Genomic DNA, 16,504 nt, shown 5'->3' with positions numbered 1-16,504 from the left:
TTGAATTATTCTTGCTGCTTTTAAAAGTTTTACTTTTTTAATGTGCTTTATCATTGGTTTTATTGTATTTGGTTTGTTATTATGTATGTCACCCTGAGAGCTTCAGTTTGGGGGCAGCTCATAAACTGAAATAATTATGACGACGACAGCAACAAATTGATCTGTGTTATCAGCATATAGGAGCAAAATATTGGAAAACTGATAGTGGAATATTTAGTTATTTATTCTTAAAAGAATTTGCAGGTGCTTTCCTGCCCAACAGGACTGTCAAAACGATGGACAATTTCAATTTGCTACATTTCTGTCTATGAAAGTCATGATCTCTCTCTCTTTCCCCTTATGTTCATTTTTGACAGGTGGAGGTGGTGGCTGGGGGGATACTACCCAGCTTCCTTGGGCTGGAAAATCCCTCCTAGAGGGTGGAGAAGGTGGTGAGGCCTGTCATCAAGCACTAGAGAAGCTTCAGTGGGCCACCTCAGGTGGTTTTGGTGGTGGAGGAGGAGCGTGTACATCTGGTGGAGGAGGTGGAGGCTACAAGGGTACGTCAGGCTAAACTTTCATTTTATGCTATCTCAGGCTCGACTTTCATTTTATTTCATTCAGAGTTTATTTTACTGGCCAAAATCCAGGACAGTCAATGAAGGAAGGAAATAGAGAATTATATATTGAGAAGGCATGATGCGAATACCAATCTACTGCTACTGTATAAACTGGAGTCTCCAATGTGGTGGTGTGCCCGCAGACACCTCTTTCGGTACCCATCTTACCCCTGCTGATTTTAATTTTATTTCAGAGCTTTTTAATTATTTTTTTTAATTAGAAGGTTGCCATGCTGCAAAGTAAAGTCCTGCCTTCCAGCACTATATTTATTTGGATTTAAAAGAGCAATTTTGTGTTTTGTGGTTCAGACCCCACCTCTGCCTTGTATTTAGGTTCTTGGGCAAGTTACTTTTCTTTTAGCCTCACCAGTTTGCCTTCTGGGAAATTAGTGTTTTGTGACTGGCTACCATGGCAGCCATTTTATGAGTGAGCAACCCCACCCTAAGGTGAGAGTGTCCACACACTCTTTCAAAATTCCAAATATGCCCACTGACCCCAAACAGTTGGGCACCAATGTTTGTATCTATAAGCTTAGCTGTCAGCAAACAATGCTCATCTTTTCCGTTTCTGATAAACAGGCAAATAAGGTATTCTGGATAGTCTTCAATCATTTGAGAAAGTCAAACCCATGGAAATTGAAAGTGTTGCAATGAATTTGAATAAAAGGTGAATCATTTTTAGATTGCTACTTTTACCATGAGAATAGGGACTATGGGATTAAAATGGAGAATATAGTACTGTTTTAAGGGCTCTGCTGAACCACAGTGATACATCTGTCTCCAGCAAATTGAAGAAGAGCAATGCTTCAGCAGTGCTAAAGGATCCAGTGTGGAAAGGACCAGGAACATGACCTCAGTACAAAATTCATGTCTTAATTCCAGTTCTTAAAAGACTTGAGATAAACATGCAATCCAGACAACTCACTGATCCTCTATAGTACCTCTTGGCAACATTTGAAACAGTGACCTCTCCTTCTTCACCTAGGTGGTCATGCATCTGAAATAGATGACCTCACAGCTAATGGGCGCCATGGTGTTTCCTTTGTGAATCCATTTGGGGAGGTTTTCTTGGGTCCCCTGGCAGGTAAGAGATATTCTCACTCTCCTAGCATCCTCCTCATATCATAAATTATCTGGAATTTGGAGTGAGCAGTGAAATGGCCAAGTTTCCGGATGACACGAAATTATTTAGGGTTAATAAATAACGTTAGGCATAATTAGAAGAGGCATAATTAGAAGAGGAATTGAGAATAAAACTACCAATATCATACTGCCCCTATATAAATCTGTGGTGTGGCCACACTTGGAATACTGTGTCCAGTTCTGGACGCACCTAAAAAAAGATATTGTGGAGCTGGAAAAAGTGCAGAAAAGGGCAACTAAAATGATCAAGGGGCTGGAGCATCTCCCCTATGAGTGAAGGGTATAACAGCTGGGATTGTTTAGCTTGGAAAAAAGGATGGTAAGGGGAGACATGATAGAGGTCTACAAAATTATGTAGGCTGTGGAAAACATGGATAGGGAGATATTTTTCCCCCTCTCCAAATATTAGAACCCAGGGTCATCCTATGAATCTGACTGGTGGGAGGTTCAGGACAGATAAAGGGAAGTACTTCTTCACACAGCGCATAGTTAAACTCTGGAATTCACTACCACAGGATGTAGTGCTGGCCACCAATTTGGATGGATTTAAAAAGGGGTTGGACAAGTTCCTGGAGGAAAAGACCATCAATGGCTACTAGTCCTGATGGCTATGTGCTACCTCCAGTACCAGAGGCAGTGAGCCTATACACACCAGTTGCTGGGGAACATGGGTGGGAGGGTGCTTTTGTGCATTCCTGGCCAACAGCTGGTTGGCCACTGTGTGAACAGAATGCTAGAGTAGATGGACCCTTGGTCTGATCCAGCATGGCTCTTCTTATGTTTTTATGTTCTTATCCCTTGTGGTGTGTCCCTTTGGATTTTTCTTGTTTCTTCAGTGTCCATTCCCTATCCAAGTACCTCTTTCCTGTACCTTTCTTAGGGCACAGAGGTGTTTGTGGGTGTTAGACAAGCTGATTCAATGCCCACAACTGTGCCAAGAAGCATCACAGAGTCTCTGCCAGAGTGATACAATGCAGTAGGGATGTTGGAGAATTCCGCCACAGACTCCAGTGAGGCTGGATTCTTTAGAATCCAGCCCCCCGGAGTCCGTGGCGGAATGGACTACCCCCCTGCTGCCCCTCCCCGAAATCCCCAGAATGGACTTACCTGGAGGTGGCTCCGGCAGCGGCTCTGGGTCGTCTTCTGGGCTGCTGCGGCCACAAATGGCGTCCTGCATAGGGGACACCATTTGCGTCCCTACGCTAGGCCGTGATAGGCTATGTATATATTTATGTAGCCTGTCACAGCTAAAGCGGGGACTCAAATGGCGACCACTATGCCATTTGTGTCCCCGCTTTAGCCATGATAGGCTACATAGATATTTACATGGCCTATCACGGCTAAAGCAGGGACGCATATGGCGTAGGGGACACCATTTGCGTCCCTGCTTTAGGTGTGATAGGCTACATAAATATATACGTAGCCTATCACGGCCTAGCGTAGGGACGCAAATGGCGTCCCCTATGCAGGATGCCATTTGTGTCTGCAGCAGCCCAGCAGTGGATGGAGGCCCCACTGCGGATCGGCCCAGCCAGCAGCTCCGCGGACTGGCCGCTGAGCAGAGCTGGCCTGGCAGGATTCTGGGGGGAAGGACCGGATCGCTTCCCCCACATCAAGGATTCCGGGGGGAGAACCGGATCGCCTCCCCCCCGCCGCGGAACCCAGGGAGCCAGGTAAGTGGGGTTTCGTACACCCCTACAATGCAGTCATTTTTGGTGGCACACTGTGAACAAAATATTGCATAGTACTGCTGCACAAACTCCAGTTTTCTATGCTTCTTAGCATGTTGGATGGTGCCACATCATATGTCAAGGTCCCCAAACAACTTGCTGTGTGAGGCAGCCTGGTCCTTTGTAGCTTCTCCATCCCAGTGCCACATGCCTCTGTTGGCAGAATGCATTGACATGCAGGAATCCCGCTCAATTGGAACAAGTTACACACTTCCAGAGAGGTAGTCATGTTAATCTGTTGTAGCAAAAACCAGAGTCTTGTGACACATCATCATCATCATCATTATTATTATTATTATTATTATTATTATTTACTCAAATGTATATACTGCTTTCTACAGAGGTGTCAAAGCAGTGATCATACAATGTAATGCCATCAAAATGACAATAAAATATAATAATCAACACAATAAAAAGTTAATCAACAGTAAAACCACGCACTACTGTGTGCTACAGACCATAGCTGACTGGACCACACTTCAGGGAAATGCTGTGTGAAGAGACGGGTTTTGAGAAGACGTCTAAATGTCAGAACTATGGGGGCCAGCCTAATGACAGTTGGTAAAGTCCTTAAAAACTAGAGTATTGTGCCACCTTAAAGACTAACAGTTTTATTATGAAAAACGCCCACCGCACCCCCAAGGATAGCTGTGTTGGTCCATGAGAAAAAATCCAAATGGAGATGTCTTTACTAGGACCAAACAAAATGCCTCGGAAGTGTGCACGTTTTCGAGTTCTCCAGAACTTATCATCAGGCTGGGTGGTACAAAAAGCAGGCATTGGGAGAAGAAATAGAAAAATAAAAAATTGGTTAGATGTTGTGGCCACGAGATCCTCCAATTTAGATCCAGTCTTAAAATGGCAATTTGCAGACTGAATGAATCATACCTTGCAATGCATTCTGGCGCAGAGGTACAATCCAATACCTGCAACACCTACCAATGACTAATTCATATAGTATGCAAATCTACATTTTGAGACTTGATCTAAACTGCAGACCTTGCAGACCTACAACTTCTGAACAAAACTTTGGGTTTTCCTATTTCTTCCCCCATCCCCTGCTTTTTGTACTACCTAGCCTGATGAAGAGTTCCAGAAAACTCGACCACTTGCACACTTTTGTGGCATTTTCATTGGTCCTAGGTAATGGCCAGCTGTGGATTTTAGATTATTATGGTGTACGATTTCGTGGATTAGGGATTACTTCATTTCATGTAGCTGATGAAGTGGACTTCAGTCTACATAAGCTTATGCTACAATACATTTCTTAATCTTTAAGGTGTGCTGCAAGACTATTTCTTGTTTTTTATGGTAAACACAATATATGCATTTTGCCTGTGACATAGAGTACTGCTGTACAAGGGTGCTTTTCAGTAGCCTCCACGGTATTTATTCTGTAGATATATTTACTCTGTTAAGGACATTCTTCACAAATGCATATCAGTACTGTAGCCAATGAAAATACTTATGACCTTGGTAGGAGGAAGGCAATAGATAGAGGACATAATGAGGAAATGATCACTATTCACTCATTTCCTTTTTCCTGCAATGGGTTACATCTGTTCTTCATTAGTGGATTACAAGTTCACCTTCTAGTTTGAGATGTGAGTCTAAAGTCTCATTTCCATCCATTTCCTTCTCATTCAGTTATGGAGAGTCACGGTGAAGTGGTGATTGAAGTCTACTTGAATTGCAATCACTGCCAATCAGGTATCTGCAAGCAAAGTCCTGACACCCACCTACCAGTCTGCATTTGTGCATCCGGGGCTGTCTTGGCTAGTGACAATGTATCATGCACAGGTAAAACATGGAACATTCTCCCAAATAAAACGTTTCATTTTTGCTTTCTCCTGGCCTCACCAGGAACAGATTAAAGAAGATTGGCATGTACAGATCTAAACTGTAGACCTCATGGCCACAACATCTGGCCAAATGTTTGGACTTCCCTGTTTCTTCCCATATCCCCTGCTTTTTGTGCCACCTGATTATTTAATAATTATTAAATCAACTAGGTTGTATATCAGGGCTAGGTCCAAACTGATTTAATAATAATTCTGTTTCACCAGGGAACCCTTGGAACTGAGCAGCTTTAGAGTGAAAGTGTCAGTTACATTTTCCTTATTTTTTATTGTATTTTTACACTTCTAATTATTGTGGTAAATATTATTGTTGTAAGCTGCCTCAGGCTTGGAGGGGTGGGATATAAGTGTTTAAATTTAAAAATATATATTTGTGATATATAAAATACTATGACATATAGAATACGGGCAGGGGTGAAGGATCTCTTGGCACCCTCACCAGTTTTACCAATCCCTGGATACTGAGTGAATAGTGGAGTTTTCTCTGACAGCACATTTCTATATGGGCCCGACACCACACAACTGTTGGACATTTTTCCTTTCTTATGCCTTTTCCTATACTAGCATACCAAGAATTCTGACAACTCACCCTCAACACTCCTGCAGCCCACTGTTAGATACCAGTCAGTCCTTTGAAATCAAAGCCCATGTTCTACAGTAGCATTCATGAAGCATATAAGGCTATCAATGGCATCTAGTAATGATGGCTGTATATTACCTCCAGGATCAAAGGCAGCATGCCTCTCCATGACAGTTGCTGGGCAACATATGTGGGAGGGTGCTGTTGCACGAATGTCCTATTTATGGGCTTCCATTGCCATCTGGTTGGCCGCTGTGGGGAAAGATTGCTAGACTAGATTGGCCTTTGCTCTGAACTAGCATGGCTGTTCATGTTCTTAGTTCACCTAAAACTCCTCATTACCTTCTGCATTGTATCTTATAACTCTGGGCTTATTGTTTCCACAAGGAATCCCTGCTTGAGCATTTGTTACCAATCATACATGTCATAAAAAATGAAGAACAAATGGAGGCACTCATTTTTTCCATCTGTTTTGTTTCATAGTGTTCGTTTCACAATGATTTACTATTCTTGATTGCCATTAGATTTTGCCCCAATATCTGGTTTATGTCAAGATCCATGGCCTACCAGTACATCCACCCAGGTGGCAAAATACGAAGCTATAGCTCCTTTGTGGACTAATATCAATGGCTATTAGCCAAAACAGTTAAATGTAGGCACCATACAAAACCTGGTTAGTGATTCTGAGAACAAGCAACAAGTTTTGTCCATTTTGCTGTACTGATGAGCTTCCCAAGTTCCTGTGGTTGGCCACTTTGGAAACAAGAGTGCTGGACTAGATGGTCTTTATCAGAAATGCTGCGTAAGAGTTGTGTGCAAATGCTGATATATTTACATATATTTACATGCATTTATTATGTTTTCAGCAGTCCTCCGTGGGCCCATCCCAGGACACTTGCCTCTCCCACTCCTCTTGGCAGTGATTGCTGTTATTGCGGTGCTTGGGATGGCTCTGACGTGTGGCAGCCTGTCGATTGGTAAGAAGCATCTGTTCTGCTTTGTGCATCTGCTGATCTCATCCATTCACATTTCTGGCCTGGCCTTTATCAAGGATGAATACTGAACCCATCGGGAAAGTGTCTCGGAAACCATGGGTTGGATCTAGGCTTGTGCTCAGTGGAGTACCATTGGTGCTGTAGGAAGGGAGGAGGTGCGATCTTCGCCAGTTCCTCTTCCTCTCTGCAGCCCCCTGTGCCCCCTCAAAAGCTGCTCCAGAGGGTTGGGGGGACCTCTAGCCAAGTATGGGAGGAACCCTTACTGTTACATGCACAACTTTATCTGTTGCTTAACCCAGGACTATGCAACCTGGTGCCCTCCAGATGTTTTGGACTACAACTCACACAAGCCCCAGCCAGTATGGTCAATGGTCAGGGATGATGGAACTTGTAGTTCAGAATATCTGGAGCGCACCAGGTTGCCTAACCCTGGCTTAGTCTATTGGTTGGTTGAGCATTACAAAATCTCCAGTGAATGGGGCTCACACAGCATTGTTATCTCTGGGGAACAAGTTACTCAAAAAAATGTGGGGAAAGATTCAAAGTGTGGCATGTTTTAGCAACTGGCCCATAGCAGAAAAGGATCAACAGTGCTGCAGCAACAGATGCCATCTGCAGTACAACAGCTGTGGTGTACAAAAAGTATGAAATATAAAGCATTTACCAAACCCACACTGTTCGATCAAATGTTAAAATATTATGTTTGCTTCTGTAAAACCCTGATAAATGTTTGGTCTTATGACCCTTTTCTAGGATAAACAAATAATTCAGTAAGCTGTATTCAGTCATCACTTAAAATCTCAATTTGCCTTTCAGGTCTAATGTTTTATGTGATTAGATCTCTGGGAATCAATTTGTTCTTCTAAAAGTAGCTGCAGGGCCCCCAGTTTTGATCAGAGCCATTGGTGTGGGTGTCTCTAATCCTTTGCCTTGCACCTTGGCCCCAATCCATATTACCCCTTCAAGATGCTATTAACCACAGACAACACACGGTTAGTGTGTTTTGAGCTTCCTGAATTCAGCCTTGAAAGAGGATCATAAGCCCCCAGGCACCAGGGATATCGCAGAAGCAGAAAGAAAATATTTTTAAGCTTGCCTGAAGAGTGTGGGTTTATGTTTTGTCATATTTGTATGCCACAGCTGTTTTCTGCAACACAGTCACAAATCCACAGTTTGCTTAAAATTTTGCAAAATAGAGCCTCAGTTACGATTTTTCCAGGAATTGAAGTTGTTTCCTCACACCATATAACTATGCCCTCTACCTGGGCCACATTCTGTGGCACCTGGGTACAGAATCCGAGGCCCACAGGACAAACCCCACCCTGCCTGTGTCCCAGTCTGGCTGCCCAGGGCTCCCCAGAAGGTGACTCCCTCTTCTCGTGGCCCCACCCCCTTTCCTCCACCCTCTGACTGCTGGGTGGTTTCCTGGCTTTTGTACAGGTTTTCCGCATTCTAAAAGGGTGATGTCCTGGGAGGAAGGCTGGCAGGAAGAGCTTTATGCTAAAATACGTGGTTATTTTTGGTGTTTTGTCCCTGCCCCCTTTGACTTTGGCCCCTCCCACCACTGGAATGTGGCCCCTGACAGCTTCTCTGAAATTGGCTTCAGCCTTTGGGCTGAAATAAGTTCAACGCCACTGTGGTAATTTACATGAGCACCAATGAGTTAGATGGGTCTGCCTTACAACCCTCTGATTCTACAAAAATATAATGATAACATTAGCAAATGCTAACCAGAAACACAGCAGGATTTTAGTAGTAAAAATTTTGTCCAAGGGGAACATCTGAGAAATTACTATGTCCCATGTTGCTTCATTTCTCTTCTGCACTTTCCAGATGTTAGTTATTTCCCCCTTTGTCTCTGTGCTCTTTTCAGTTTATCACCGTAAGAAGCAGCAACTAGATGGGGCCAGAGCCCATCTGCAAAGTCCAGAATATAATCTGAGCAAAATCCGCACTTCCACCATCATGACGGATTATAACCCCAACTACAGCTTTGCAGGGAAAGCAACCACACTCAGCGAACTCAAGGAAATCCCACGGAAGAACATCTCCCTGCTTCGGTAAGTCCTGACTACTGATTTCAGTGCATTCTTGCTCATTTGGGAAAAGGAAACATAGCCATGGGTCAGCAGAAATGGTTCTAGTGACTGTGATGTCAATGTGCTAACCAGAAGGCCTAGCATCTTGCACTTATTAATGTATTGGCCCCAGGAGTGTAACCAAGTCACCTGTAGTGTTAGAGGGGCCTAGAGATCCATAATGCCTTGCTTAAGTTCATTATTAGTGCAATTCTCTAGCTAGTGAGCCTCTGAGCATGAGAAGATGAGTCAAAGGGCCAATAGCGTGGCCTAGCACATTCCATACTAATGAGTAGAGTATCTAATCAAGATGTGCCTGGGAAGTGAAGTTTGTTTACCTTAAAGCTACAAGTGGCTGTGCTGGGAACCAAGCACTGTGAGTCTATGCTGGGAATGAACACTAGGGGGCGCTTGCTGCTGTCATGCTGCCTCATTGCTAACATGCATGCTATAAAACCCATGTTACCCCATGGCTTTGGATTCAGACAAGCTGTCTGATCCAACCATTGGGTACGCCTGTGTGCTGTAAGTTACTCAGTAAATAACTCCTTGTAAGTAAACCTGGGTCTGATTTATCACTATCTTGGCACCTCTAAATTAAAAGGTCAAAGCCCACAGCCAGGGCAATACAATTATGTACCAAATACTTTGATTAGAAAAAACAAGCAAACAACAGTTTTGCCATTGAACTCAGTTATGCCCTCAGTTAGGACCATATGTACTCATTAACTTAGTCTGAATGCAAAGATAGCTCTAATTTCTCCTGTTGATTAGTGTTCCTATGAAGAAGCTTCCTTGGATATCTGACTATCACTTTTTTGTTAGCTTTGTTTAAGCACTTTATTCTAGTCAAAATGCCTTTACAGATCCATGATAATGTCTTCCTCTGTTTTCCCACACTGCTTCTCTTCATTCACAGTCTTCTGATGAATGGATGAAATCACAGATCTATGGGGAGGTTCTGTGATCTTAGGATCATTGCCTACAACCCGCTTCTATGGGCAAGGAAAGTTCTGGCATGGGAAGGAGCCATGTCAGCCACCAGGTGCATAGGGTTCTTCTTTGTGGTCTCTGTGCATCACACATATGGGCTCTGCGCCTGCGCGGAGACTTGTTCGGGAAACTTCCATGCTGAGTAAGTTTGGGTGGGAACCCCTCCCCCACCGTCCATATTATATACCGTGCGGGTTCCCTCCTTCCCCTCAGTTCCTTTTCAACCGCCTCAGGGTTACTTCGTGGGGAGCTTCTTCGACAATTTGTCAAAGCTGATTCTTTTTCCACTTGTTCTATCTTGCTTCTTGCCTTTTTTCTTTTTTCTTTCTTTATCTCTTTATCTATTTAAAAAAAAGAGAAAAGAGAGAGACAGAGACAGAGAGAGCTGAAGGATGAGGAGAGTTTCATTCACCTCAGCATTTCATGGCTTATGGCCCCAAAGGCCCCATTTAGAAAATGTGTGGCTTGTGGCAGTAAAGTGCCTTCTTCGGATGGTCACTCTTTCTGGCTAATTTGTTTGGGAGAATCCCACGAAGTGGAATCTTGCCACCACTGCCAATCCTTATCGAAGCAGGCCTGCAAGAATAGGGCAGATCATCTAAAAGCGATCCTTTGGCAATGGGCCCTTCAGGCAGTACACATGCCTAAGGCCCAGACACCTCGTGAACAGTCTGCTGTTGCTCCTTCAACAAGTGCGAAGGGGGCGGCTACTACAACTCAAATGTCTCCTCCTCCACAACTATGGAACAGGCTTGAGTAGACCCACCTACACCAGGAAGGACTCTAACCATCTCAGTGGCCAGAAAACTTTCCAAAATGGCAAAACGCCCCAAATCAGCTGCGGATGCACCGGAAAAAAAGAAGAGGAAGAAAGTCACTAAGGAGCAAGAGAAGGAGAGGGACATTCCACCTCCCCCTCCTCTAATTCTCCTATATGTATTGTGGCCTCTCCCACATGAGTAGTGGTTTTGGACCTGGCCTCTACCATCTCAGGGGATGAATTGAGGGACACACCAACCCCCACCCCATCCAATTCAGACAGCTCAAGACTGAAGATCTAGGTCTCTGATGCCAAACCATCAGGATATGCAACTGCAGTCTCCTCGGTACCAAACGATATTGTCTCCTTGACAAAGTGCCTTGCCTCCTTGATACCAATCTCCGGATCGATAGCGTGAGGACTATCAGCGTGGGTAATATGACTGTGATCATTCTCACTCTCCAATGCGTGATTGGGATCGGTATTCTGATTGGTCTTCTCCCCATAGATCATGGCGAGATGAGGACTGGAGACTTAGAAGAGATTGAGACCTTTTCCTTGATCGCTGTCATTATTTGGGAGCTACTTCTCCATCCTATGCTCCTTTTCAGCCAGAGCAAGTTCCACAGTCTGAAACCCAGGATGTTTTCTTGCATCCTCCTCCAGTACCAAGACGTACTACCTCTATGATGTTTCAAGAGTCTGGTCGGGATCAACCGGCTCCTCCTCCAGTTCCACCTCACAGTATGACAGAAGTGGCACAGACACAACCTGCCTCATCGCCTGAATCGGGAGAAGACTACCAGTCTGACTCTTCCTCTTATTCTTCTATTCCTCCTTCGGTCTCATCTCCGGATGATGTCGTTGGAATGAGAGATAAAGCATTGCCTTCTGAGGATATGGGGCACTTTTCTGAGCAGGTGCTTAGAATGATGCAATCGTTAGGCGTTGAGGTACAACAGCCTACAGAACAACTCCACAATCCAGTGTTGGATGCCATCTGGATGGATATGTAGAGTCTCGTAGCCATTTCCTTTCTCCCAGCTCTGTTATGTATGGTGCAACAGACTTGGAAAATGCCTTTGTCCTTGGCCCTGACTTCTAAGTTCTAAGACACTTGAATCCATGTATCAGGTTCAAGAGATGGATGCCTCTTTCCTCTTTGCACATCTAAAACCAAATTAAATAATTGTGGAATCTGCTCGAGGCCGCTCTCACAAATCACACGCTTCGCCTGTAGATAAGGAGGGCTGTAAGTTAGATCTAGTGGGATGTCACCTCTACTTTTCAGCAGCGTTGGGACTTCGTTTTTCCAACTACCAGGCCATTATTGCTAGGTACCTATTGTTACTTTGGGAAAAAATGGATTCACTTAGCACCTACCTCCTGGAGGACCAAAGAGAGTTAGCAAGAATGTTCCATGCGGAGGTGTGCAAATTCTCACCAGCAGATAAATATGGCTCGTCACCAGGCTGACTGCAATGCAAAGGCGATAGTTGGTTCTGTAGCCTTAAGGAGACATGCTTGGCTCCACTCCGTGGGCCTGACCCCAGAAGCTCAGTCAACAATAGAAGATCTACCCATTGATGGAGAGGGATTATTTCAAGTGAAAATGGACAAGCAAATGGATTCTGTACAGAAAGCAAGAACTACTGCTTGTAAAATGGGTATCGGCCAAGTGCAACACCAACAGCTACAACACACTCCTTATCGTCCTCATCGTTGGGACCAACAACACCAAACGTACACCCCTAGGCAATCTGGGGATTGAGAAACAACAAAGAAAAAGCTATCCCTTTACTAAGTTTCAACAAAAGACGAAGGGCAATGGGTCCTCCAAATGTTGTCTTTGACTCCAGACGTTTTCCTCTGCACACTGACCATTACAACCTACCTTTTGGGGATCTCCTGAACAAATTTTATCTGGCTTGGACAACAGTAACATCAGACAAGTGGGTACTAACTATTATTCATCAAGGATACAAAATAGAATTCAACACTTTCCTGCCATTAGGTTTGATACAGACCACGCCATCTTCAAAAGCCCTACAGGAAGAAACACAATCTCTTGTAATGAAAGGAGCTATTCAGTACCTTCATCCAAAGCTCGGTGTGGAGGGCTTATTTTCCAGGTACTTCACCGTGCCAAAACAGGATGGCGGTCTTCAACCCATTTTAGATCTTCGAGGCCTGAACAAAGTTGTCACTGCCAAGAAATTCAGAATGACAACTCTAGCTATGATTTAATACTCCTTCAAAAGGGTTCGTGGTTTGCCACAGTCAATCTAAAGGATGCATATTTCCACATAGCAATAAAAAATCATACAGGAAATTCCTCCGTTTTGCCATCGGCCCAGATATTTTCCAGTTCAAGGTTCTTCCATTCGGATTATCAACTGCTCCATGCATATTCACAAAGTGTATGGCCGTGGTCTGCGTTTACCTCCGTATCAAGGGCATAGAGATCTACCTGTATCTCAACAATTGGCTTTTAGTGGATGTCTCCCAGGAAGCCCTGTCATGCGCTATTGTAGTCATTCTGAATCTCCTCCATGCACTAGGACTCATGATCAACAGGGAGAAATCCCACTTGTCCCCCACACAAAGAGTACAGTTTATAGGGGCCATACTTGATTCCAGGATTGGTCAAGCATATCTTCCCTCAAATTGTGTCAAAGATTTGGTCAAGCATACCGCTTCGGTATTTTTCGAGCACCATACCAGAGCATGCAACATTCAATGTCTTCTGGGTCATATGGTAGCGACGGTATCAGTGGTGGAATGGGCCAGACTGCGAATGAGGCCCTTACAAAATTGGTTGATTCAGACTTTCAACATAGCCAACAATCCCTTCTTGGTCAGGCTCACAGTACCGGGGGAGGTAGCTTCCAGCCTGAAGTGGTGGATGAACTCCCAGCATCTGATCCGGGGGATGTCCTTTCTTCCCTCTCCTCTGTCCATGGTCCTGATGACAGATGCTTCCTTACTAGGCTGGGGAGCCCATTGTGGACCTCTACAAATGCAGGGTCTCTGGTCCCCCACAGAAACTACCCTCCCACATAAATTTCCTGGAGTTAATGGCAGTCTGGAAGGCTCTGCTTGCCTTCAAGCCGTATCTTCTGCATCAACATATCCAGATCCTCACAGACAACACCACTGTTTTATGGTGCCTAAACAAGCAAAGGAGAACACATTTCTCAAATCTTCTTTATCTCACCATGGACATTTACAACTGAGCCGTTGCGAGAGATGATATAGAGAGTCTGACAGCTCTCTATATCGAGGGAGTAGACAACATCCTAGCAGATTCTCTCAGTCGCCTTCACCAGTGCTCCCATGAATGGCAATTGGCCAGGACAATTCTAGGGATGATCTTCAGAAACTGGGGTCGACCCGAGGTAGATCTTTTCGCAGCTCCCAAGAACGCAACTTGCAAAAACTTGTGCTCCAGAGCTGGAGTCGGTCAGAGATCATTAGGTGATGCCTTTCTCCTGGAATGGAGAGGAGCCCTATTCTACCTTTTTCCTCCATTTCTCCTTCTCATGAGAGTAATCCCGAAAATCAGAGAGAATGCCACAGACTGCATCCTACTCGTCCCATGGTGGCTGAGGCAACCTTGGTTCAAAATACTGATGGACCTGGTGGAGGGACATTGTCTGCCAGTTCCACAAGTAGATGACCTAATTTCTCGGGACCAAGGTCAGGTTCATCACCCCGATCTCCACACTTTGAAGCTCATGATGTGGAGGATTCGGTGTCCAGAGAGTGCCCTCCATCGGTACCAGCAAACATACAGACAATATCAGATGCGGCAAGAAAGCTATCGACACACCGTTCCTAGTCCACCAAATGGGCTGCTTTTGTTAATTTTGTGACTGCAAACAATTATGATCCTAACTACCACTTATTTACAGATATTCTATGTTTTCTTCAACAATTATATAGTAGAGGCCTGAAATACTCCTCTATAAGAGTATATACCACAGCAATATCTGCAATGAGAGGCAATATAGATGGGTGTTCAATTTTCAGCCACCCCTTATGCAAGCAATTTCTACAGGGACTTAGGAACTTGGCCCCTCCTATGAGAGACTTCGTTCCTCAATGGGACTTATCACTGGTGCTTAACAGTCTAACTTCGGTCCCATTCGAACCTCTCGCTACCATAGACTTGAGACTACTTTCTTGGACGGTTGCCTTTTTGGTAGCAATTACAACCTTGAGGAGAGTGAGTGAGTTTTCTGCATTATGTATAGGGTCTCCTTATACCATTTTCTACAAGGAAGAGGTAAAGCTCAGGCCAGACATAGCCTTTCTCCCAAAAGTCATGACTGACTTCCATGTAAATCAACCAATCATACTGCCTGCCTTCTTTCCTTCCCCAACTTCAGACTTGGACAAGAGATTACATGCCCTAGATGTCCAAAGAGCCCTGGCTTTTTATAAATCGAGGACTGAGGCTTTCTGTAAGTCACAGCATCTATTCTAGGGGTGCACGAAAGCCACTTACCTGGTCTCGCAGCTTGCTTCACGGTGGGGGGGAGGCGCTTTGCTGCTCCCCCCGAAGTTCAGGCTGGGGGGGGAGGCTTCCTGGCTCGTCCAGCCGAAATTCAGGCCGGGGGGGAGGCTTCCCGCCTCGCCCGGCCGAAATTCAGGCCAGGGAGGAGGCGCCTCGCCTCGCCTGGCCGCGAAATAAAAAGTAAACAAAAAACAAAAAACGCCCCCGTGATAGGCTACGTGACGATTTACATAGCCTATCACGGCTAGATCTGCAAAGTCAGCCGTGATAGGCTATGTTAATCATCACGTAGGCTATCAGGGGTGACTTTAAAAAAAAAAAAAAAAAGCACGTATGCAAATGGCGGCCCCCATAGGGAGCCGCCATTCGCGTTCCTTATTTGGTCGCTGTAGTCTACGTAAATCTTTACGTAGACTACAGCGAAAATAAGGGCAACGCAAATAGCGTTGCCCTTATTTTCGCCGTAGTCTACTAATCTTTACGTAGACTACAGCGACCAACGTAGACGTAGACTACAGCGACTTTACAGTGACTACAGCTGTACTCTACAGCAGTGACTACAGCTGTACTCTCATCCGTACTGAAGTGGGACACCAACCCACCTCTGGTAAGTCAGCTTGTTATTCTCCCATATGTGTGATGCACAGAGACCACGAAGTGGAGGTATTTTTTCTCCTTGGACTCAAGACTACTTTTGCAGTCTTAAGGAACTGAGGGGAAGGTGGGAACCCGCACAGTATATAATATGGATGGTGGGGGAGGGGTTCCCGCCAAAACATGCGCAGCTTGGAAGTTTCCCGAACGAGTCTCCACGCAGGCACAGAGCCCATATGTGTGAATGCACAGATGACCACTCAAAGAACTGCAGTTACAGGTAAGCAACCTGTCTTTCTTCCTGTCAGATGTTACCGGAGAAGCCCAGGACCCATCCACATCAAAGCAGCCCCCATGCCACTTGGCTAACACATGAATTGGCCCTGAATTGTACTACCTAGATGCTGCCTCCGCATACATCGGATGCTGTTCAGGGGGACAAGTGTCTAGTCTAGTGTTACTTGACTGTGCAGCAGTGTTTAGGCCAGCATAAAACCTCCTCCTGATGACTGGCTTGCAACATGTCAACAGCTTCTAGACGATATTTTTTCAAGAAACACTCACATGGAGGCTGATTGTTTCCTGGATGATATTCAGCTAAGACTTTTTACTGGAGTATTAGAATAACAAGGCCTACTAATTTTAGTACTGTGG

General features: G+C 44.8%; 1 protein-coding gene across 1 annotated transcript in view; it reads left to right on the top strand.

The window, feature by feature from the left end:
* LTK (leukocyte receptor tyrosine kinase) overlaps window positions 1-16,504 on the top strand; it is a 149,834-nt gene that overhangs the window by 101,018 nt on the left and 32,312 nt on the right. Inside the window, exons 16-20 of the mRNA XM_084846017.1 lie at window positions 357-539; window positions 1,585-1,683; window positions 5,120-5,272; window positions 6,778-6,888; window positions 8,780-8,966. Of these exons, the coding sequence (XP_084702143.1) occupies window positions 357-539; window positions 1,585-1,683; window positions 5,120-5,272; window positions 6,778-6,888; window positions 8,780-8,966 (733 nt within the window). The remainder of the gene's footprint in view (window positions 1-356; window positions 540-1,584; window positions 1,684-5,119; window positions 5,273-6,777; window positions 6,889-8,779; window positions 8,967-16,504) is intronic.

Source organism: Heloderma suspectum, chromosome 1 (genome assembly GCF_057233095.1).
Source record: "Heloderma suspectum isolate Gila_16-S chromosome 1, 16-S_ref, whole genome shotgun sequence".
NCBI lineage: Eukaryota > Metazoa > Chordata > Lepidosauria > Squamata > Helodermatidae > Heloderma > Heloderma suspectum.
This window is presented reverse-complemented; position numbering and strand designations above follow the sequence as displayed.